Source organism: Rana temporaria, chromosome 3, assembly GCF_905171775.1.
Source record: "Rana temporaria chromosome 3, aRanTem1.1, whole genome shotgun sequence".
NCBI lineage: Eukaryota > Metazoa > Chordata > Amphibia > Anura > Ranidae > Rana > Rana temporaria.
This window is the reverse complement of record NC_053491.1, coordinates 71664390-71689388: the sequence shown is the minus strand read 5'-3', so window position 1 is coordinate 71689388 and position 24999 is coordinate 71664390. Positions and strand designations below refer to the sequence as shown.

At 43.1% G+C, this 24999-nt stretch overlaps 1 protein-coding gene across 1 annotated transcript in view; it reads left to right on the top strand.

The window, feature by feature from the left end:
* RFX7 (regulatory factor X7) overlaps positions 1-24999 on the top strand; it is a 164568-nt gene that overhangs the window by 95382 nt on the left and 44187 nt on the right. The window contains exon 3 of the mRNA XM_040342738.1: positions 16158-16240. Coding sequence (XP_040198672.1) covers positions 16158-16240 — 83 coding nt within the window. The remainder of the gene's footprint in view (positions 1-16157; positions 16241-24999) is intronic.

Sequence of the window (24999 nt, the reverse complement as noted above, 5' to 3'; positions counted from 1 at the left end):
GGGGGGGACGGACCTGAGCTGTCGGGATTTTCTGCCATTATGCTGGACAGCGGTCAGCACATGAAAAAAAGCCGGCATCATTGGACGGACTGGGGAGGCGAGAGAACAGAGGCGGGGTGTAGGCGGAGACAAAGCAGCAGTGGAGGCGGAGAAGAGATCGGAGACAACGCAGCATCGTAAGCTGAGGTGGGGGGTGGAGGCGGAGACAGAGCGACATCGTAAGCTGAGACATAGCTGAGGTGGGAGTGGAGGCAGGGGAGGAGGCAGAGACAGAGTGGCATCGGAGGCTGAGGCAGGGGTGGAGGTGGAGACCGCGTGGAGGGGGAGATGTTTATTCTTGTTCTCATGGAGACTGACCGGCCGCACATGCGCTAAATAATGCCGCGCCGCTCGCGGGAATGAGGGGGGATGTTTCCGCTCGTTGCCTGGGATACCTGCCAGAGAAAAAAAGGTAGCGGCCGGTCAGTCTCTTGTGGGCCGGTCAGTCTCTTGTGGGCCGGATTCGTCCCACGGGCCTTGTGTTTGCCACCTGTGCTTTATACCTATAAGTAAGCCTAGAATAAGGCTTACCTATAGGTACTGTAAATATTTCCTAAACGTGCGCCGTTTAGGAGATATTTACTGTATACTACATTGATGATGTCATTGGTGCATGCACTCTGAAGAAACGGACGTTTTTTTTAGAAGACAGTGCCCTGACCGGCGGCTTCCACTCGCATGCGCTTGAGTGATGTCACGCAGCTCCAGGCAGCCACAGAGCCGGAGTCTGCTGTCCCAGAAGAAAGACAGACAAAGATAGATGTGGGATTGGTTGGATACGGACGACGCAAGCTTTGTTTGCAGGTAAGTGTCACGTAATCTGCTAGTATGCGATACCTTATCTTTACAGGGGAGGGAAAAGACGATTTTGTTTGCCTTTTATATATCAATCCCTATGCAAAAGGACTTGTATCACCAGAAATGCATAAGCATGGACATGTTGCTTATTTTAACAGATGACCTAAAAATGCCTCTTTTTTTTTCAAGTGAAATCTAAGTGCTTTTATTAATTTAAAAAAATAAAGGTTTTGTCTGGAATTGCACTTACATTTTACTTCACTAAAAGGAACATGCAGCTTGTTATGGCATTTAATGGGAGTCACCTGTGTACTCGCTTCCCATTATTGTAACTCTGTTCTGCTAATTTAAAAGCTGCACATTGTGATTGTTTAAAATATTGTACTCCTTTCTGCGCCTCTCAAAATATTTATATTTCCTACTATTTGTAGGTATTTTACTTTATTTTTTCATGTTAATTGCATAAATCATTTTTACCTTTTTAGAGTTTAACCCTCAGCTGGCTTGGCTTTTTATCCATCATAATCCCAGTCTAGACAGAGATTAAACCATCCTTCGTGTATTCAGGATTATCCAGTTAGATTATGAACCTTCCATTTCATAATATCTTAGTGCCTAGAAGTTGTAATGTGCTGAGCGGTCTAATTGTTGATGCTCACCAGATGAAATCTAATTGGATAGGAAATCTGCATACTAAGATTGCTTTCTAGAGATGTTTAATGAGATGGTGTATAAAAAATGCAATATTCAGTCACTTACATGATTTATTCCTTTTGTATGCAAATGTATTTTATTTAATTTGTGTATTTCATCAGTTGTTTTCCGATTTTAGAAGTACACTGTGTTCTGCTTGTAGAATGGAGATATTTGAATATATACAGTTGTAGCGCTCACCCCCGGAGGAGCCGCTGTTTAGTTTGGGATCGGCATATTGAGTTACCTTCTTGGCTTGGTCTAGGGGTGACATCCGAGAGTGTAGATGAAGAGCAAGTGTCCAGACACAAAATGATTTTTTAATGCTAATGCTTCCAAGGCCCAACATGGCCAACATCAACATGGCACACAAAAGAGAAAGGTTGATGGGTATAGAGGAACTTTGGTATCAGGCCTTGGATATGAAAAAGAGCAAGCCTGCTCTTTACCCACCCTGATCAGGGTGGGTAAAGTGCCCCGAACAGGCGGCTATCACAGGCCTGGCATCCCGGAGCGCCACTTAAAGATCACTGGGAGGAACAGACCTCTACTACCGGCCTGACTCAGAGCCTCTGATACAGGCTTTGTCAATTTGAGATATGTGAGAACAGGATGAGTGAATCCTCCCAGTAAATTCAGATTTGTGTCACCAATTGACAGCTTAAGCATACCTGTCATGCAGTGTGGCGACCGGATCCCCGATGGTTCGTCCAGGCTTCCCGGGCAACCTCTAGTTCTAGGTTCTCCCCGAGCCGATCCCCCATTGCACAGCTCCCAGCTTAGAATCCTCTCAGCAGAAGGTTGGGACCCAACAAGTCGCTGGGGCCCCTCTCAAACTTGGGGTGAGGCTCCGCATTGTGGATAACCTCATTGAAGCAGGCCGCGGTGGCGGGGCCCATGGATGCGCGTACCCTGAAGGTGGATACCGCACCTAGAACTCGGGCCCCGCACAGAACAGAGACCAATGGCGGTTGCCCCAGATATATGCCCCCCCAGCATGCCCAACGAGGGCAGAACTCCTCTGATTGGCTGCTGGGGAAAGTGAGTCAGACCCCCTCTAGTGCCAACTGCCGTCCAGGGGTGATAACGCACCCCTGGAGCGCAGACTGACCTACAGGACAAATTCTGAAATTGGCAACAACCCAAATTTCCACAAATTGTGAATGGGAATAAACTAACCCTCCCATTCCCCATTAACTGTGGCATGGCGCCCATACTGAAAGTAAGGGGGCGCTACACAGTGTATGTGTGTGTGTATGTATATGTGTACATATATATATATATATATATATATATATATATATATATATATATATACACACCAATATACACATCAATAAGCGCTCTCAGCCATTGCCCAAAAAGGCTGATCGGATTTCGGTAATGCCCCTTTAATGGAAGCTGCTAGACATTCGGCTGGTTTCTGTCGGACCGGCTGCTGTACACACACGGGCCACATGTCATCCATTTATCTGTTGATGCCTGTGTGTATGGGGTTTACAGGTGCACCTCTCCAACTGACCACAAATGTGAGGGGGCGCCTTTTCATCTAAACACCAGTGTAAAGTGGCACCTCTCCAACTGACCACCAATGTAAGGGAACGCCTCTACAACTGACTACCAGTGTAAAGTGATTTCCAGTGCAAGATGACTCTTATACTGGCCACCAATATGTTGCTTTTCCACTGATCACCAACATGTGGAACGTTTCCCCATAGCGGGTGAAGACGACACTTTTGTATGGGTTTATGGATAGGTATGCCTGTGTGAATGAGGCCTTCTAGTTGAAAATAATAAAAAGACACTATTCTTTAACTACTTGACGACCAGCCAGCGCAGTCGTAATGCGGCAGGTTGACGCGGCTGCGCGAATCGCTGTCATTGTACGTTGGCTCTTTAAATCGATATGGGAGACGCACGCCCGCAGCCATGTCCCCCGGGCACCCGCAATCGCTCCTGACAGAACTGGAATCTGTGTGTGTAAACACACAAATCCTGGTTCTGTCAGGCAGATCAGACAGATCGTGTGTTCCTAGGAATAGCAATCTGTCTCCTCCCCCAGTCAGTCCTATCCCCCCACAGTTAGAATGCACAGTGAGGGTACTTATTTAACCCCTTGATCGCCCGCACCTTCCCTGCTAGTGACATTTATACAGTAGTCAATGGCTATTTTTTAGCTCTGATCGCTGTATAAATGACAATGTTCCCAAAAAAGTGTCAAAAGTGTCCGATCTGTCCGCCGCAGACTGATAAACATCGCAGATCGCTACCAATACTAGTTAAAAAAATGTTTTTGCACAAACCAATCAATATAAGCTTATTGCATTTTTCGCTTTTATTTTTTTTACCAAAAATATGTAAAATAATACATATCGGCATAAACTAATGAAGGATTTTTTTTTCTTAAATTGGGGATATGTATTATAGCAAAAAGTACAAAATATGTGTATGTGGACGTGATATATTTGGATTTTGCAAAAGCATTCGATACAGTTACGCACACACGGCTCATGTGTAAGGTAAGGTCTACAGGATTGGATATATCAGACTGTAAATGGATAGAAAACTGTCTGAAAGACAGAATTCAGAGAGTAGTGGTTAATGATTCATACTCTGAATGGTCTAAGGTTATCAGTGGTGTACCCCAAGGTTCAGTGCTGGGACCCTTACTTTTCAATATATTTATAAATGATATTGGGTCTGAGATCAAAAGTAACATTTCTGTCTTTGCAGATGACACCAAGCTATGCAGTGGAATAACGTCCTTCCAGGATGTCTCCAATTTACAAGCCGACCTCAATGCTCTGTCTAATTGGGCGACTAAGTGGCAGATGAGGTTTAATGTAGATAAATGTAAAGTTATGCACTTGGGACTAAGAATATGCATCATACATGCTAGGTGGAGTACAACTGGGGGGATCTGTAGTGGAGAAGGATCTGGGGGTTTTAGTTGATCATAAGCTCAATAATGGCATGCAATGCCAAGCTGCGGTTTCCAAAGCCAGCAAAGTCCTTTCTTGTATTAAGAGAGGTATGGACTCCAGAGAAAGAGATATAATTTTGCCCCTGTACAAATCCATTAGTAAGACCTCATCTGGAATATGCAGTTCAGTTTTGGGCCCCAGTTCTCAAAAAGGATATCGGAGAACTGGAGAAAGTGCAGAGAAGGGCAACCAAACTGATAAGAGGCATGGAGGAGCTCAGCTATGAGGAAAGATTAGAAGAACTGAATTTATTCACTCTTGAGAAGAGGAGAATTAGGGGGGATATGATCAACATATACAAATATGTAAGAGGTCCATACAGTGAACTTGGTCTTGAGTTATTCACTTTACGGTCAACACTGAGGACAAGGGGGCACTCTTTACGTCTAGAGGAAAAGAGATTTCACCTCCAAATACGGAAAGGTTTTTTCACAGTAAGAGCTGTGAAAATGTGGAACAGACTCCCTCCAGACGTGGTTCTGGCCAGCTCAGTAGATTGCTTTAAGAAAGGCCTGGATTCTTTCCTAAATGTACAGAATATAACTGAGTACTAAGATTTGTAGGTAAAGTTGATTATTTCCCTGGTGAAGAAAAAACCCTTCACAAGAGTTGGCCAGATCAAGAACACTCTCCAGGAGGTAGGTGTATGTGTATCAAAGGCAACAATCAAGAGAAGACTTCACCAGAGTGAATACAGAGGGTTCAACACAAGATATAAACCATTGGTGAGCCTCAAAAACAGGAAGGCCAGATTAGAGTTTGCCAAACAACATCTAAAAAAGACTTGCAGTTCTTGAACAACATCCTATGGACAGATGAGACCAATATCAACTTGTACCAGAGTAATGGGAAGAGAAGAGTATGGAGAAGGAATGGAACTGCTCATGATCCAAAGCATACCACTTCATCAGTGAAGCATAGTGGTGGTAGTGTCATGGCGTGGGCATGTATGGCTGCCAATGGAACTGGTTCTCTTGTATTTATTGATGATGTGACTGCTGACAAAAGCAGCAGGATGAATTCGGAAATGTTTTGGGCAAAATTATCATCTGCTCATATTCAGCCAAATGCTTCAGAACTCATTGGACGGTGCTTCACAGTGCAGATGGACAATGACACTAAGCATACTGCAAAAGCAACCAAAGAGTTTTTTAAGGGAAAGAAGTGGAATGTTATGCAATGGCCAAGTCAATCACCTGACCTGAATCCGATTGAGCATGCATTTCACTTGCTGAAGACAAAACTGAAGGGAAAATGCCCCAAGAACAAGCAGGAACTGAAGACAGTTGCAGGAGGGGCCTGGCAGAGCATCACCAGGGATGAAACCCAGCGTCTGGTGAGGTCTATGCGTTCCAGACTTCAGGCTGTAATTGACTGCAAAGGATTTGCAACCAAGTATTAATAAGTGAAAGTTTGATTTATGATTGTTAATCTGTCCCATTACTTTTGGTCCCTTAAAAAGTGGGAGGCGCATATACAAACTGTTGCAATTCCTACACCGTTCACCTAAATTGGATGTAAATACCCTCAATTTAAATCTGAAAGTCTGCAGTTAAAGCAGTTCTTGTTAGATTTTTTCAAATCTATTGTGGTGGTGTATAGAGCCAAAAGATTAGAATTGTCGATGTCCCAATATTTATGGACCTGACTATATATATGTGTATGTGTGTGTGTGTGTGTGTGTATATATATATATATATATATATATATATATATATATATATATATATATATATATATATATATATATATATATATAATTTTTATTTTTATTTTTTTATCACACAAATAGAGCTTTCTTTTGGTGGGGAAAAAAACTATTTTTTTCTTTCTGCTATAAAACATATCAAATAAAACGTTAAAAAATTCTTTATCAATTTAAGCTACGATTTAGTGCAGCCAGGCCGCCCTGTAGCTGTACATCTACAGTGAGCTGTCTGGAAGCATATAAGGACTAAAAGGGCAAACCTAAACTAATATGGCTACAATATAGTATATAGGTTGTTCTTGGGTTTCATTATCCTTTTGGCCCCTTTCACATGGGCACCTCCTTTGGTGGACTCCACTTGCTCATTGGGGGATCTCCCCGCTAATCCCCGCTGATCAGGTGGATGACTGCTCCGTCTCCGCTCCCTGTGCATAGTAGACACGGACACAGTCCCGCTCTCTTCTATGGGGAAATCGGATGAAAACGAACCTCCATCCATCTGGAATTTGTGGGCAGGATTGGATAGTGGTGGATGTTCGTGGACGTGTGTCTACTGACATCCGCCGCTCCATAGGGTAGAGTGCAAGGTCCGCCTGAAAAACTGAGAGGCGGACCTGATTAGATTTCCCATTTGAAAGGGACCTTAAATGCAAGAATTGTTATTGTTTTGCGGTCATATAAGATACAAGACAGGTTGGTTAGCAAACATATCTAGGACTCCGAATTATCCTGGTTTCTCTCACTGGATGTCATTCACCACATCTCCTGTTCCATCTGGTATTGTGACAACATACAGTAATCATATACGATCTATTTGAGCAGAATGATTTTCACTGTCATAAAAGATATAGTTGCTTGCAGCCTCCTAAAATTTGAACTCCTGGAATGTCTATCAAACCACAAAGTGCCCATTCTGGAGTTGGGGCATATAGTTCTCTAGGTGTGTAGTGGTATAAAGTACTACCGGGGTCCAAAAGTTTTTAATTCTTGGGCATGATCAGAAGACATGGAAAAAATCCATGTCCAGGGTCTACATTCAGACAACTGGAGGCAAGGCTTGTGCCCATGAGATGAGATCGTTGTAGAGATGAAGTAAATACGAATGGTGAAAAAGCCGGTGCATCATTTCATGATACATTGTGGCTATGCTTAATCTCCATAATGGTTTTAAATTGGTTTCAACTTGAAGCTGGGGGAAAACAGATATTACATTTGATCTTTTTATCGTTCTGTTACCTATAAAAACACAAATATATAAGTATTAATGAAAAAATCTTTTTGAAAATGTATTTATCTCAGCTTAGTTTCTAGGTCCATGTTCCGTTCTGGTGAAACCAAGCACAAATGTTTATTTTTTTAAGCTGCGTGTCTAATTTTACAATAAGTGGTTGTCATGACAACATTTCCATGAACATGGAAAGCGTATAAACAATGGCAGAGGCTGTTTACTTAGATATTTGAGTGAATGACTTTTATACAAGCTTCATGGACATTTTTTAATGTTCTGCTTTCATATGTATACTTCTTAGTTTATGTAACTGTATTGTGCTTTTATCCTGGTGGTCAATTGACTGAATGATCAAACTTCAAGTGATACTAAAGTATTGTTTTTCTTTTTTAAATAACAAACATGTCATACTTACCTGCTCTGTGCAGTGGATTTTCACCGAGCAACCCGATCCTCCTCTTCTCGAGTCCCTTACTGGTGCTCCTGGCCCCTCCCTCCTCCCGAGTGCCCCAACAGCAAGCAGCTTGCTATGGTGGCACCCAAGCCAAGCCACTGTTTTCATTCAGACACGTAGCCGCGGCTTGTCCCCACCCCCTCCCTTTTTTCATTGGCTCACTGACTTTGATTGAAAGTGGGAGCCAATGGCCAGCGAATAAATGAGTTGGTACAGCAAGAGATGACGCTTTTTAATAACCTTGGCCAAATTGTATATGTATTGGGCAGGTATCGGTAATGGTATGTGTTCTATTTTTTTATTGTAATAATTTTAATGTGAACATTTTGACTATTGTTCAAAAATGGTCTTGCCTTTACAATGGTGTATAAAGTAAACTTACACACATTAAAAAAAAAAAAAAAAAATGTCACTTGCTGTTGGTGCTCATTAGCGTTTTGTTCATAAAAATAATCTGCTTTCAGGCTCGGTTCACACTGGTGCAAAACGAAAACCCGTGCAAATCCAGCATGGGTTCCCGCATTGCACCCGACTCGCAGGAAATTCACACTGCCATATGTGTACCTCCTGCGGGTGTCAATACAAACTTTAATGACACCCCCAGATCGGTTTACAGAACGCAGTGCGAACTAGTTCGGACCAAAAAAGGGTCCTGCATGACTTTGGTCCTATTGAGATGCAAATTCAGCCATACAATCTGTACTAGCGCACTAGAGTGAACCCAGCCTCAATGAGGTACTTGTTAGCCCAAATCTATTTTTCTTGCACAGGGTAGAAAATGATCCCCAACGTTTGATAATGGCAAGAGACTTGTTTTCATTCCCATTTTTCATAGTGGGCAGCTGATATTTTAAGCCGACCATAAATGATTCAAGCCATGTATGGGCAGGCTGAATGTACCAAGTTGATCAATCTATTTAGGAAAAACCAGCCTTCCAGATGTTGCATTTGATTATTGCTAGCTAGCTGGTATAGCAATAATCACTGTCTTCGACAGGAGGGAATCCCCTGTTAACAATTGTCTGTGTTGATGTGGGAATCAAGCTAATTTCTCTGGGCTGCAGAAAAGAATATTGTATCGTGTATGGCCTGCTTAAAGTGGAGGTTCCATCAAAAAAACAATTTTGCTTGAAACTGTACCTTACGACTAAAAAAGAAAAAAAATAATTTTTTTTTTTTTACTCATCCGGAAATGCCTGTTGCTATGCGGTCCCACGAAATCTGCCTTTGAAACCACCTAGGATTCTGACATCATCTCCCTCTAATGCTCCTGGGTAATGTGTGTCATCATTTCCCAGGATGCAGTGCGCTGTCCAATTATAACTCCCCATCCAAGACTTCCAGGAAGTAAGTGCCTGTAGGCTTCACAATGCCCACAAGCAAAATGACAACGGTGTAGATATAGTTTTATAAACTATCTTTTTTGAATATCTATGCAGATCGGCGGCGGATTGTAAAATAGTAAGTGACCAGATTTATATTATAAAAACGCAGGATGAAAGGACATACATTTAAAAAAATGCTAATTGTGGTTGGAACTCCGCTTTAAGTGCCCCACAGTGTAGTGGATGTTAAATTAGAAGTAAACCTTGGGCCTCATGCACACTGGACATTAAAATAAAGTTATAATAACGGCAGTAGCTTTGCAGTGAGTTCTTCAACTGTTTTCAATGTTTTTGCATTAGCGTTGTTTAGCGGTTGTTCACGTTTTTTAAATTTTTTTTTTTTTTTTTTAATTGGTCAAAAATGTTAAAAAAAAATGCTGGTAAGCAAAGTTTTTGAGCGTTTATCAACATGTATCACTCTCTCTCAGAACCCACTATTATTTTATTTTTTTATTTTTTACTGCTCAAAAACGCCACTGCCCAAAACTGCCGATAACAGCCTATGTGTGCATGGACACATAGGATAACATGATGGAGAGTTTAATGACTGTAGAAAAAAACGTCTACAGCCCAAAACAGCTGCTGTAAAAATGTCAAAAAACGTCCAGTGTGCATGAGGCCTTAGGCTGCATTCACACTATAACGCGGCGTATTTTGCCGCGATTTGTAAACTTCTTTTTTTTTTTACAAAACATTTACATTGATGTCTATGCCGAAAGCCACCTGAAAAAAGGGTCCGGGACTTGTTTTCAGGCGTACGGCGTTTCGGCGTGAAATATGAACCATCTCATAGACAACAATGTAAATTCGCCCCTCCAGCGGCACGAGCGTCGGGCGTAAATACGCCTAGGTGTGAATGCAGCCTAAAAGTGGATGTGAACCCTCACATATGGCCAGTGAACAGTCTGAGATGATACACAGAGATAAAACAAGTCTCTCTATATAAGTTTTACATGTATATCGGCTGTCTTCACATTTATATACGGTTTAGAAAGTTCACGTCCTGTTAAGCCGTGTACACACGATCGGTTTGTCTGATGAAAACAGACCGATGGATTGTTTTCATCGGACAAACCGATCGTGTGTGGGCCCCATTATTTGTTTTTTTCCATCGGTGCAAAAAAAAATGGAACATGTTTTTAATATTTTTCCTATGGATAAAAAAACGATAGAAAAATCCGATCGTCTATGTGGAACTCCATCGGACAAAAATCCATGCATGCTCAGAATCAAGTTGACGCATGCTCGGAAGCATTGAACTTAATTTTTTTTTGGCTCGTCGTAGTGTTGTGTACGTCACCGCGTTTTGGCACGGTCGGATTATTGACTGATAGTGTGTAGGCAAGACTGATGAAAGTCAGCTTCAGCGGATATCCGACAAAAAAATCCATCGGATTAGTTTCCATCAGATATCCGACAAAGCTGATTGGAGGAAAGGCACACAGCCCCTCCCAACACATACAGAGGTGACCTGTGATTCGTGCAGCAGTGTGCTAATCTATGTATAGCAACCTCCTCCGACACACACTTCTATCTCGGGGTCCCACTTCTTTTTCTGGACCCCACTTCCATCTCCGTGTCCCAGAGAGCTTGTCAAAAGTTGATGGCTGATAACAGAGCAGGACAGAGCTACCAGACACAATGCTTTGAAGAAAGATAAGAATACACTACAGATATATGTGCCCAGCTCAAATTTAATGAATCAAGTTTACATCCACTTTAACTTATTGGCATTTAGTTTTCTATTTTATTTCTAAAATATTTGTTTTAATTTTTTTTCCCATCCTTTGTTGCATCTCACTACTGATCTCCTGCATGCCTGTTCTTAGGGTGAATTGGCTCAATTGTAACAACAGTGGGCCATATCTAAGTAATGTGTATTGAAACAACCAATTGCAATCTCCATTGGGAGACAGGGACAGAACATTGTCACCCTATAACAGGGCAATATCACAAAGCTTGATTTTAATGAACGCTCGGGATTTACACATATTAAAAACAGCTTTTGATATTACATTAACCACTTCCCGACCCCCGCATGTACATATACGTCCACAATATGGCACGTACAGGCACATGGGCGTACACGTACGTCCTCGCCTATTAGCGGATGGGGGGTCCGATCGGGACCCCCCCGCTACATGCGGAGGTCGGGTCCGCTCGGGGAGCGATCCGGGACCACGGCGCGGCTATTTGTTTATAGCCGCTCCGTCGCGATCGCTCCCCGGAGCTGAAGAACGAGGAGAGCCGTGTGTAAACACGGCTTCCCCGTCCTTCACTATGGCGGCGCATCGATCGCGTCATTCCCTTTATAGGGAAGACACGATCGATGACGTCATTCCTACAGCCACACCCCCAAACAGTTGTAAACACATACTAGGTGCACCCTAACTCCTACAGCGCCACCTGTGGTTAACTCCCAAACTGCAACTGTCATTTTCACAATAAAGAATGCAATTTAAATGCATTTTTTGCTGTGAAAATGACAATGGTCCCAAAAATGTGTCAAAATTGTCCGAAGTGTCCGCCATAATGTCGCAGTCACGAAAAAAATTGCTGATCGCCGCCATTAGTAGTAAAAAAAAAATAAAAAATAAAAATGCAATAAAACTATCCCCTATTTTGTAAACACTATAAATTTTGCGCAAACCAATCGATAAACGCTTATTGCGATTTTTTTTACTAAAAATAGGTAGAAGAATACGTATCGGCCTAAACTGAGGAAAAAAAATGTTTTTATATATGTTTTTGGGGGATATTTATTACAGCAAAAAGTAAAAAATATTGCTTTTTTTTCAAAATTGTCGCTCTATTTTTGTTTATAGCGCAAAAACTAAAAACCGCAGATGTGATCAAATACCACCAAAAGAAAGCTCTATTTGTGGGGAAAAAAGGACGCCAATTTTGTTTGGGAGCCACGTCGCACGACCGCGCAATTGTCTGTTAAAGCGACGCAGTCCCGAACTGTAAAAACCCCTTGGGTCTTTAGGCTGCATATTGGTCCGGGGCTTAAGTGGTTAACATGTTAAATCATCTTCAAATTATTCCTGAAATAAGTTGTGGGGTATAGGGAGACCCTGATTGACTGTTATTTGTGTAAACTGAAGAACCATTCTGTTGGCTTTTGCGAAAATGCAAACCAATTAAGAAAATGCCAATATGTTGTTTTCTGCAAATATGAAAATACTGTAAAATATTTCTATCGGGAAATATAGCCTGCTTAGGACGAGATGCTTTTGTTTTATTTCAGTAACTTTCAATGGATTTGGACAACTTTTTATGTGGCCTTGCCAAATTTATAAACCGGCAGAAGAATAATAAATCTGTTAGCAGATAGCTAGCAATTGTTAAAAGCAAGTTAGTAAGGGAAAATATTGAGTTGCTTTAAAAAGAATGAAAATATGTTGTAGAACAAGCAGCCTGCCTGCTCGCCAGATGCCATTTGCGTCTGTAGAAAATTTGCTGCCAGTTAATTGTGTGTCAGTCATTTCAGTAGACAACTCCCATACATGGTTATTAGACATTTTGCTCCTGTTTTCACACCATTTTTTATTTTTATCTAGCGCTAAAATTTGCCTCTGTGGTTGTAATAATTTTTTTTAATACATTTTTTTAAGTTCACAAACTGCTTTTTAGGTTATCTGTGGCTGCTGGGGCATTGTCATTTCCGCCTCCTTTAATATCGAAGACACTTAAAGTGGAACTTCACGCTTCTTAATCAGCAATTGACTATTTTTAATATTTTTTCTACTAGCAATAGTGAATAAATAGGAAAGCATATCATATATACAGGGTTTGACAAATTTGCTTGGAATCTAGGAGCCAGCTAAAAAAGGTTAGGAGCCAGAAAACGCGCCCTGTCCCCCCAAGCTCGCGCGCAGAAGCGAACGCATTCGTGAGTAGCGCCCGCATATGTAAACGGTATTCAAACCACACATGTGAGGTATCGCCGCGATCGTTAGAGCGAGAGCAATAATTCTAGCCCTAGACCTCCTCTGTATTTCAAAACATGCAACCTGTAGAATTTTTTAAACGTCGTCTATGCAGATTTTAATGGGTAAAAGTTTGTCGCCATTCCACGAGCAGACGCAATTTTTAGGCGTGACATGTTGGGTATCATTTTACTTGGCGTAACATTATCTTTCACAATATATAAAAAAATGGGCCAAATTTATTGTTGTCTTATTTTTTAATTAAAAAAAGTGATTTTTTTCCAAAAAAAGTGCGCTTGTAAGACCGCTGCGCAAATACGGTGTGACAAAAAGTATTGCAATGACCACTATTTTATTCTCTTGGGTATTAGAAACAATATATATATAATGTTTGGGGGTTTTAAGTAATTTTCTAGCAGAAAAAACTGTTTTAGGCCGGGTACACACGAACAAACATGTACGGTGAAACCGGTCCGTCGGACCGTTTTCACCGAATATGCCTGCCAGAGGGCTTCTGTACGATGGTTGTACTAACCATCGTACAGAAGTCCGCGCGTAAACAATACGCGGGGCGTGTCCGCGTCGTCGCCGCGGCGATGACGCGGAGACGTGGGCGGGCCTGCCATTTAAAGGCTTCCACGCATGCGTCGAAGTCATTCGACGCATGCGAGGGACGGCGGGCGCCTGGACATGTACGGTAGGTCTGTACTGACGACCGTACATGTCCGAGCGGGCAGGATTCCAGCGGACGGTTTTAAAACACGTCCAGGAATATTTGCCCGCTGGGAAAAGGCCCGGCGGGCAAATGTTTGCTGGAATTCGGCCCGCTCGCGCCTACACACGACCGAACATGTATGCTGAAACTGGTCCGCGGACCAGTTTCAGCATACATGTTTGGTCGTGTGTACGGGGCCTTGCAAACACCAAATCTGTCTTGCAAACACCAAATCTGAAAAACACCTAAGGTCTGGAAGTGGTTAAATAGCATTAGTGGTGCTCAGATGCAGTGTAGTTCTGCTTTAACTACAAGATAACTGCACCATCATGGGAGGAATAATGCCCCACTGTTTGTGTCAGTGAAAGAAATGGTGCCTCATCATTGGTGTCAGTAGAAGGAATAGTGCCTCAAGGGCTATACAAAGGCAAGCAAAGGCCCACTGCATTAGAACATCTATTTTTATTGCTGCCTCTGCACCTGTTAGGAAGATTCACCCCCTCTATTTTGTCCTGTTTACCTACATCATCAAATGTTAAAGTTAACTGTCCCCAGAAGAGTAATAAAGGGGAAATCTTCTAATAGGGACACTAGTTCTGATGACCTGGCGGGCCCCAATGGATTCCCCTAAATTGCAGGGATTTTCTCTCACTCCTGTTTTGGCTATGGGACAGGAAGTGAAGTTAAATCTCCCCCATTGGCCACAGATTGGGAAAAAAACCTGACAGGCGTTATAACCCACCCTTTTGCCTATAATTCCACTTTATAATGATACTAAACACACACTGTATACTTTACATTGTCCCTTCCCTTTCTGTATATGGATGATGGCACTGTAATTATTTTAATAAAAAAATGTAAGAATCGAAGTACCCTTTTTCCTAATTGATATACAGCTGTCACATGACCCAGTTCTTTTCCAGCCTGTCTGCAGGGAAACATAAACAGGAGAAGCTCCTAGTCCTCTGCTTCTGGTCACATGTTTGAAATAAAAAAAAAAATAGCCTTTGGAGTAAAAATAAATAATTAATGCGGAGCTCCACCCTAAAGTTGAACTTCCGCTCATCGGAACCCTCCCCCCCCCTCTGGTGTCAAATTTGACACCTTTCAGGGGGAGGGGGGTGCAGATACCTGTCTAAAGACAGGTCTTTGCACCTACTTCCGGCCACACAGTCTGCAGGTAGACTGCGGGCAGATCCCATTCCCCCCCCCCCCCCCCGTTGTGTTCTGGGAAACACACAGCTCCCAGAACACAGAGGGGACCAGGGAGCATGATGCATCGTGTCTCACACATGCGCCGTAGGGAACCAGGCAGTGAAGCCGCAATGATTCACTTCCTGGTTCCCTCACCGAGGATGGCGGTGGGGGCAGCGGAGTGACGAGCGATCGCTCGTCCTCTGCTGCCAACGGCGCTGGACTCCAGGACAGGTAAGTGTCCTAATTTTAAAAAGTCAGCAGCTGCAGTATTTGTTTTTTTTCCCGCCGGAGATCCGCTTTAATATCCATAGACTGTTTTTAAATCGTCATACAAATATATGTTTGAAATCAAATCTTTATTATTTTTTGGTAATAACATGAGGTGGGTGGATTCCTGCCTGTCCAGGCTGTGTCACCCTTCTTCCCAGCTTGGGTCTTAGAATAACAGGAAGGTGAAGATGTAATATCCCAGCCCCATTGTGTTTAGCTGGTTATTGTGTATATGCCCACATGTGTGACTGTATAGTCACCCATGGGCTGCTCATATGTGATGGGGAAGAAATGCTTGGCATAGAAACGTGCTTTGAACTGAGCATGTGCAGAGCTGCCAACACAGCTCTGCAAAATCCCCAACTGCATTGGGGACATGGACAGGAGGGGAAGACAGGGGTGACAGCAGGATCCATCAGTTATTTTTTGCAGAATACAGAAAACAATTCCAATAGTGACCGAGTGAGTATAAATAACATGTAATAGAGCATTTAGTGATCATTTTTAATGATGTGCGTTTAATGACACTTTAAGTCCCTAGTGATTTAAGAAGCCATTGGCTGGTTCAAACAACTGGTGTGAATGGGAATATTACATATCAGAATGGCTGGACTTTTTGTTTTCATCACTGATTCAGTGCAGTGGACATCAAAATACTTTGTTATAGAGATGAGCTGTGTGTTATACATTTGCCAGGAAGCATTTGTACTGTTCTGCTTGAACTCATTGTATTTTTGTATTTTTTTCTGTTTAGCAAGAAGTTGACAAGTTTACAGATCTTGAGAAACTCTACCTCTACCTCCAACTGCCTTCTGGTCCTAGCAATGCAGAGAAAAGGTGTGGATCTGTTCAGTATTTTGATTATAATGTTTAATGCTATCTCAAGCTGTTTCTAATATGTCCTTTTTGGTTCCAGATGTTTGGCAGAGAACATTCAATATGCTATTTTCCTCTGCTCACACTTCCTTCATCTTGGCAGAAGTAAAAGCACCCTGGCAAAAGCAAACAAAAGGGTGCTCATAGACTCAAAGTGTGTGTGTTAAGGTAGAACACACCGCCAGCCCCTCTTCTATACTCAGGCATACCAAACTGTATATGTGTCTTTTTTTCGTGACTGCAACATTATGGCGGACACATTGAACACTTTTGACAATTTTTTGGGACCATTGTCATTTTCACGGCGAAAAGTGCTATAAAGATGCACTGATTACTGTGAAAATGACACTGGCAGTGAAGGGGTTAACCAGGAGGGGGCGCTGTAGGGGTTAAGTGTGTTCTAAGGGAGTGTTCTTACTGTGGGGGGGGGGCGTGGCTGTGCGTGTGATGTCACTGATCGTCGTTCCCTAACACAGGGAACAGACGATCACTGACGGCCACACTAGGAAAAACGGGGAAGGTTTATTTACACTCACCTCTCCCCGTTCTTCCTCTCTGTGACCCGATCGCGGGACACCGGTGGCGATCGGGTCCGGGGGTCCCGTAGGCACGGTCACGGAGGACAGGACCGGCTGGGCATCTTAAAGTGGACATACCTGTACGTCCATGTGCCCAGCCGTGCCATTCTGCTGACGTAAATAGTCGTGCGGCGGTCCTTAAGCGGTTAAGGGACCAGGATCTCTATTTTATTTTATTTTTGTTAACAAACACTTTATAGGAGAAGTACAGCCAAAGATCCTTTGGCTGTACTTCTCCTGTGCATCACAGAAATGCAGTTCATTCTGCACTCCTTTGACCTGTTTTCAGCAGAGGGCTAAAGACTGCTGTTGTAACAGAACTGATCCAGGCTCAGACAAGATTGCAACCATGTGGTCGAGATCCGCCCAAATGCCTGGACCGACTTCGGGCTCAGCCTCACAACGAGCCGCTCTTGCCCCCTCCACCGCCCATCGCTACAGTGAGTAAGAATGGGGGGCAGAGCAGAGAGCCGGTGACTGACGGTCACCGGCTCTCTGCTCACGAAGCTGTGAGAACCGAGCGTTCGCCGGTGTTTTGATCTCGGTGCTTGAGTCGGCAGGGGACAGATGCAGCATCGACCTAAAAAAAAAAATCCCCCCCCCCCCAAATCATACGTATCTAGGTGGATGCCACTGGCTCTAACACTGAGAACCGATCGATCAAACACCGCCGATCGCTCAGTTCTCAGGGCTCCTTGAGCAAAGAGCTGGTGACTGCCAGTCAGAAGCTCTCTGTCCTGCCCCCTTCAGCGGCTCACTGAGGGGGCTGAGCCGGGTACCAATCCAGGCATGATTGGTCCCAACTTCATTGTCGTGATTGTGCCCAAGCCTTGACTGTCTCTGTGACTGCTTTAGCCCGCTGCCTACTGAAAATGGGTCACAGGGGTGACCAACTGTGATCTATAGGAGAAGTGCAGCCAAACGAGCTTTGGCTGTACTTCTCCTTATAAGTAGCCAAAGTCATGTAGTCATTGAAAGATCAACATATAAAAATCGGCTTGTGCTGCTTGTTGGTTCACCTTTACATCTCTGTGTTTTGAGCAGTTAACCCAGCACAGCCAAGTCACTTTTACCCCCAGAACTTTTGGCTCACCTAAAGATAACCATAGGCATCTGATGTTTGTAGCCCAATTACAGATCGGAAAGAGCAGCCAGAACAACAATCTTTTTATGTCTACAAGTACTTGGACTTCTCAACCGACAGATCACTAGCTAGCATTTGCCTTTGTGAGATAATACTGGTGTTGGCGTTGCTTTTGTTTATATAGGGCTTTGTTCACACCTTTGCTATGTGGAAACGCAAAAATGTGTATTCACCATTGGGGTGCCATAGTGTCAATGATTCCACATGTGTTGCAGCACACCACAAGGCAAGATAATCCACTACCTGCATAAAAAAGAAATACAATCGTCTTCTTTTTTTTTAGTATGCCGTATTAGGCAGCCCATTCAAATGAATCAGCTGCCCTAAGGCAACACAGTTTAATGCACCACAAAGGGCTGAATCTAGCCTAAATACATAAGTTCTGTTGACCAGAGGTAATCTAGTTGGAAGAGCAGCTGTCTTAAAGAGGAACTCCGGCCAACCTCCCCATTTTGTATTTTATTTATTTGACCCCCTTTTTACCTGATGGTGGTATCTGCACATTTCAGATACTTGCCTATCCAGTGTATCCAGCATTGTCCTGCTGAGATCCTCTCATGCCCGCCCACAGCTCTATCCAGCGCCTCCATGTTCTCTCTGATGTAATTAAGAGGCCCACTGACTCCTCCAGGTTCAGCAGGAGGGCCTCTCATTGACCCACCGATAGGGCCGTCGCCTCTTCCTGTTCTTGAATGAAAGGGTATGCCTCCTGGGATATGTGACGTGCATGGAGGGGGCAGGACGGGCTTCAAATAATAATTAAAAAAAAAGTAAACAAAAGAAAAAAAAAGGAAGAGAGGAGAGGGGTGGAGAGGCGGGATTGTCCTAGGGAGGCTGAGGCCCCTTTCACACTTATACGACTTGTCCCACGATTTGTGATGGCAAAGTAGCATGACAAGTCATTTCCCATGATTTCCAATGACAACCATTCATATTAGTACGACTTTGTCGTTCCGACTTCAAAGTAGTCCATGCACTACTTTGGTCTGATTTTGATGCCACTTACACAGGCATTCCCTGAAATTGCGGTAAAATCGCGCACATTTGAAGTCACATTAGTGTGAAAGGGGCCTGGAAGTTGGCTTTTAATTTCCTGCATACTTTCCTGTATAAATATGATCGCTTTGCAATCTTGTGTATGCCTGTGAACAACTGTCATTCCATATCTGTAGACGTCTAATACAAGTGTATTGTGCGGAGGCAGAAAGACTTGATAATGTAAAGCAAAACCTTGAAACTAATGATGCTTTTCAATGTTTTTTTTTTTTTTGCTCAGCTGAACTGATGGTGAAATATAAGGAGCAGGTTTTCTGAAAGGTCACCTGTATGCCTACTGTATACATTTACATATTTTATTACCAGAATTTATCTCACTCAAGGTACAGAGTAGGATTTACTACCCAGATCCAGAACAGAATGTGAGCATGGCACTCGGGTTTACAAGATGCCTGTTTGAGCTTCATGCTAAGTGAAATCATTGTGCAGATATTTCTGTTAGGATGGTGATTTGTATTGTAAGATAAACTTTGCGTGAAAGTTTTTAAGGTTTTTAAATCTTTAAAAATGTTATTCAAAGTTGAGCTCTCTGTGTGTAAATGTCCATCCGTCGTCCAGTCTGCACAAGGTGCCACTAGCATGCAAAAAAAAAAAAAAGAGGAAATGCCAGTTCCTTGGCTTTGCAATTTCTCAGGCGTCAGTTTGTTTTGAGTTTGGTTTGAAAGTGTGAAGACCAAGGTTCTGACTTTAGTCTCTATAATCAATCATTTTGTGCCTTGAAAAAGTATTTATACCCCTTGAAATTTTCCACATTTTGTCATGTTACAACCAAAAACATAAATGTATTGTTTCAGGATTTTACGTGATAGACCAACACAAAGCCAACATAATTGTACAGTTGAAGGAAAATGATAAATGGTTTTCAAACTTTTTTACAAATAAATATGTGAAAAGTGTGGTGTGCATTTGTATCCAGCTCCCGCAGAGCCGCTGTCCTGCTGGAAGGTGAATTTCCACCGATGTAAACAAAGCAGACCGCCGTTCTGTCAGAGATGAACAGAGTGATCTTGTGTTCCTGCTAACCATGAACACGGATCACTCTGTTCATCTAGTGAATCCATCCCCCACACAGTTAGCAAGCACCCCCGAGGGACACAGTTAACCCTTTAATCGCTGCTGAGGTTAACCCCTTCTCAGCTAGTGTCATTAGTACAGTCACAGTGCATATTTTTAGCACTGATTACTGTATTAGTGTCACTGGTCCCCAAAAAAGTGTCAGTTGTCTGATCTGTCCGCTGCAATGTTGCAGTCCCACTGCTGATCGCTGCCATTACTAGTAAAAATAAATAAATAAAAATGCCTTAACTCTATCTCTTCTATTTTGTAAACGTCTGTATAAGAATGTAGAAGAATACAAATTGGCCTAAATTGATGATTTTTTTTACAGTGGAAAGTAGAAAAAATTTGGCTTTTTTTTTTAAAAGTGTCATTCTTTCTTTGTTTATATTGCATAAAAAAAACTGCAGAGGTGATCAAATACCACCAAAAGAAAGCTCTATTTGTGGGGGAAAAAGAACATCACTTTTACTTAGGTACAGCGTCGCACGACCACGCAATTGTCAGTTAAAGTAACGCAGTGCAGTATCGAAAAAAAATGATGACCTGGTCACAAGGGGGGGGGGGGGAAAACTTTCCAGAGCTGAAGTGGTTAAGATTGAACAAGACTAAAAGAGCAGCATTTTTTCCTCCATAAATAATGCATACATGCATTTTGCGATTTTTACACATTCATTAATTAATTACACATTCATTAATGACAGTGACACACAGCCACTGCATCATTCTGTGTCCACGTTGCGCTGCATTGTGGAGAAGATGGAGGGAGGAGGTGGGTGGACTGGAGCCAACACTTTCACTAGGCACGGTGGAGGAAGAAGGCTTCGCTCTGAATGCTGGGGCTCTTATCCTCCTCAACAACGGCTGCAACGTGACTGACGTCACTGGTTGCTAGACGCCAGGTGGCAGAGGCACTAGCGAACACTAGAGGCCAAGCCAGCAGTGCAGCTTCACCCACCGCTTCTCTCCATCTTCTCCAGCGCGACGTGAAGATAACAACACAGGTTCTCTCTCTCAGCACCACTGATGATACTGATGTCAGAGGGACTCCGGGACTGGAGTCAGTCAGTAATGTTTTTGGGGGGATCCACCCCAATCTGAAGTCTTTTGCAGACTCCAGGTTCTCTTCTAAGATTGCCCTGTATTTGGCTCCATCCATCTTCCCATCAACTCTGACCATCTCCCCTGTCCCTGCTGAAGAAAAGCATCCCCACAACATGATCCTGCCACCACCATGTTTCAAGGTGGGGATTGTGTGTTCAGGGGGAAGTGCAGTGTTGGTTTTCCGCCACACATAGCGTTTTGCTTTTAGGCCAAAAAAGTAAAATTTTGGTCTCCTCTAACCAGAGCACCTTCTTCCATATGTTTGTTGTGTCTCCCATATAGATTCTCGCAAACTGCAAACGGGGCTTTCTTTTAACAATGGCTTTCTTCTTGCCACTCTTCCATAAAGGGCAGATTTGTGGAGTGCACGACTAATACTTTTCCTGTGGACAGATTCTCCCACCTGAGCTGTGGATCTCTGCAGCTCCTCCAGAGTTACCATGGGGCTCTTGGCTGCTTCTCTGATTAATGTTCTTGCCTGGCCTGTCGGTTTAGGTGGATGGCCATGTGTTGGTAGTTTTGCAGTTGTGCCATACTCTTTCCATTTTCAGATGATGGATTGAACAGTGCTCTGTGAGATGTTCAAAGCTTGGAATCTTTTTTTTTTTATAACCTAACCCTGCTTTAACCTTTTCCACAACTTTATCCCTGACCTGTTGTGTTCCTTGGCCTTCATGATGCTGTTTTTGTTCACTAAGGTTCTCTAACAAACCTCTGAGGGCTTTACAGAACAGCTGTTTTTATACTGAGGTTAAATTACACACAGATGGATTCTATTTACTAATTGGGTGACATCAATTGGTTCCACTAGATTTTAGTTAGGAGTATCAGAGTAAAGGGGGCTGAATACAAATGCACGCCACACTTTTCAGATATTTATTTGTAAAATATTTTGAAAACCTTTTATCATTTTCCTTTCACTTCACAATTGTGTGCCACTTGGTGTTTGTCTATCACATATAATCCCAATAAAATACATTCACAGTATACAGTAGATCTAATGTTTGTCCCAGGAATGTTTGAAGCCATTTACTGTTGACTGGCTCACTACCTCTAGACATTATTTTCCAATAAATATGTCAAGTGTTTGGGTTTAAATTTTGTTGAAGGGTCTGAAAGTGGGGGTAAAAACTGCACGGGGTCTGTGGCTGGGAAAACGGCATCAAACGGCAAAATGTGTTTGACGTTTAAAAAAATATATTCGAAAACGTATGATGCATGACTACAAACATTTAAACATATTCTCTCTGGAGGCACTTTAAGGGGGGATGTACGGCTGCACAATGAATTTGGATGAGAAGCAGTTCAATCCTAAACTGCATACAGGTTTTTTTCTGTTGTGTTTTTTTTTTTTTTTTTTGTAAGGATGTGGAATTCCTTTTTCACAGATTTGTTGTTTCAGTGGGGAGTATACATAATTCAAAAAATAAAAATAAACTCTGATGTGCTTCTTAACCAACACAACGTACAGTGATAATGAAAGTGGTAGTGACATGCACACGCTCACTCACTTAAGTTTAACTGGATGGATAGTGGATGGATAGTGTATAGTGTATAGTGTATTAAGTTTAACTGGATGTATAGATATAGTGTTTTTATTCAGCCTTACTGATTATGTAACTTTTATAGGCGTATGTCGGTTTTAGAGATTTACATAGTAAATTTGAAAAAAGGCACAAGTCCATTTAGTTCAACCAGTAGAAAAATAATTAAAAGAAATAAATAAACCTCCTATATCCACAATTGATCCAGAGGATGGCAAAAAGAAACCTTATAAAGCATGGGTTAAATTTTTTTCCAGTGTGGAAAATCCTAAATTCCTTTATGAATCCCCCAGAAGGCAATTGCATACTCCCTCGATCAACAATCCCTGGTGTTATTACCTATAAATGGTAATTTCTTTATCGTTACATCACGGGACACAGAGCGGCATTCATTACTATATGGGTTATATGGAGTACCTTCAGGTGTAGACACTGGCAATCTCAAACAGGAAATGCCCCTCCCTATATAACCCCCTCCCATAGGAGGAGTACCTCAGTTTTTCCGCCAGTGTCTTAGGTGTTAGTCATGGTTTAGCTTGCCTCCACATCCTTGGGATTAGGTGAGCTAACCGGTTCTGTCCAAAAAAGCCTCAGCGCTAAAGTGGTCAGTAACCGGACCCCAAACCCTTGGGGTATAGCCCATAATGCTTTTCTTTTTAGAGAGCTGGACCCTGGGCCCAGAACTTAGAAACCTTTGGGTGCCTAATGTTTCTGTTGCCAGAGTGCTATATGGGCCCAGGACAGTGGATCCTTCATAGGAACCCAGGGCCTGAAGGTCTAGACATCCCCACCGAGATGGGGGAAGATTGGGCCTCTTGCTTGGCAAAGTCCTGCGGCATGGAGCAGGTAAGTGAGGGGAAAAACTTGCGGAACTTGGTTCTTAGCAGGTTTTTTCTGGGGGGTCACAGGGGACATGCCTAAAGTTATGCACTGCATCTGGCAAACTAGTCACATATCATAAAGATAGGATGGCTCTATATGTATTATTCCCCATAAGATGTGACCTCCCTTGTAGTGTTGGAAAAGCATTGAGTGGGGCCTGTGATATAAAAGTATATGTGTGTGTCAGAGAGCTGTGCTTACCTGCAAGCCTCCAGGCGATGCTCCATTCAGTCTTCCTCCTCACGGCCTGCAAAGCAGGCAAAACGCCGACCTCCTCATGGTTCCAGGCTGCAGTTTGCTGGAGCAGAGAGGTCCCTTCCTCCCAACCCCACCCCCCCCCTGTCGGGAGGGGCATTTCCTGTTTGAGATTGCTGGGGGGGAAGGGCGGGTCAGTGGCTTAAGGAAGGGGCGGCCCTTCCTTGTTTGTTCCATATAGCTCATTCAATACTTTGGAACTGAGAAGGAAAGACCAGAACGGCAAGCACGGGGCGCCGAGGACACACAGTGGCCAGAAAGAATATTGCAGTCTTCAGAAAGACTGTTTTCAAGCCTAGGAATAGGCTGTTTCTTTTCCATCTCATAGTTTTTCTTGCAATACTACTCAGGGGGACAGAATGTTTTTTTCTTTCCTAGATTTGAAAAAAAAAAAAAAAAAAAAGATTTTTTTTTGAAAAAAAAAAAAAAAAAAGTGTCATCTAGGGGAGAGGAAGCATTTTTTATCCCCCAAACAGGTGTTTGGGCATTTAACTATTTATAAGTCCCAGGTACCAATAAGTAGCAGGTGTACCTCGGTATTGTACCATGGCATCAAAAAACAAGGGTACAAGAGGTGGGGATTCCCCCAGAGAGTCTGAGGTCTCGGACAATGCTATGCCGCTGCTTTCCCCACAGGGAGCCTTGGGGCCATCGGGATCTGGGGCTGGAGCTGACGCGGGTCAGTCCAACCCTAAGATGGTCACGGAGGAGGTATTACTCACCTCTTTAAAAGAGATGCAGAAAAGCATGGGTAAAATGATAGCCGCAGCTATGCGGGGCAGTAAGCGGAATAGATCTCCGTCGCCCGAGCGCGGACCCTCAGAAGAGGAGGTCCTTTCCTCAGGGGAATTGGACGACCTCTTGGACAAGGACCAAGTAGGTTCAGGGATCGAAGATCCGGATACAGAGGAGTCTGGGGCAGTCTCCCTGAGGGAGAGCTGGTGGATTCAAGGATTGTCGGACTTGGTCCATAGGGCATTCAACTTGCCAGTACCAGATCTCCAGGTATCGACGGTTTCAGCTTTGGGCTCACTGAGGGCGCCTCAAAGCAATGCTGTGTTTCCGATCCATCCTCTATTAGAGGGAGTTTTGTTCCAAGAT